Source organism: Aphelocoma coerulescens, chromosome 3 (assembly GCF_041296385.1).
Source record: "Aphelocoma coerulescens isolate FSJ_1873_10779 chromosome 3, UR_Acoe_1.0, whole genome shotgun sequence".
Lineage (NCBI taxonomy): Eukaryota > Metazoa > Chordata > Aves > Passeriformes > Corvidae > Aphelocoma > Aphelocoma coerulescens.
In genome coordinates, this window is record NC_091016.1 from 125,004,298 (window position 1) to 125,004,555 (window position 258).

The following is a 258-nucleotide window of genomic DNA, read 5'->3' on the forward strand; positions in this document are numbered from 1 at the left end:
TCAGGGTCTCATTTTGGGGGTTTGGAATGGGGGGGTCATGGGGGCTCACTTTGAGGGGGTTTGGAATGGGGGGCTCATTTTGGGGGGGTTTGGGGGCTTTGGGGCTCATTTTGGGGGGGTTTGGGATCGGGGGCTCATTTTGGGGGGGTTTGGGGATGGGGGGGTCTCGGGGTCTCATTTTGGGGGGGGTTGGGGATGGGGGGGGTCTCGGGGTCTCATTTTGGGGGGTTTGGGACAGGGTTTGGGGGGGGGTGGGAC

The 258-nt window shown here is 62.8% G+C and overlaps 1 protein-coding gene across 1 annotated transcript in view; it reads left to right on the top strand.

Annotated features, from left to right (window-relative positions):
* The window catches only part of CCDC25 (coiled-coil domain containing 25), a 10,403-nt gene extending 10,349 nt beyond the window's left edge, over positions 1 to 54 (top strand). Inside the window, exon 6 of the mRNA XM_069008410.1 lies at positions 5 to 54. Coding sequence (XP_068864511.1) covers positions 5 to 54 — 50 coding nt within the window. The remainder of the gene's footprint in view (positions 1 to 4) is intronic.
* Positions 55 to 258: the final 204 nt, after the last annotated feature.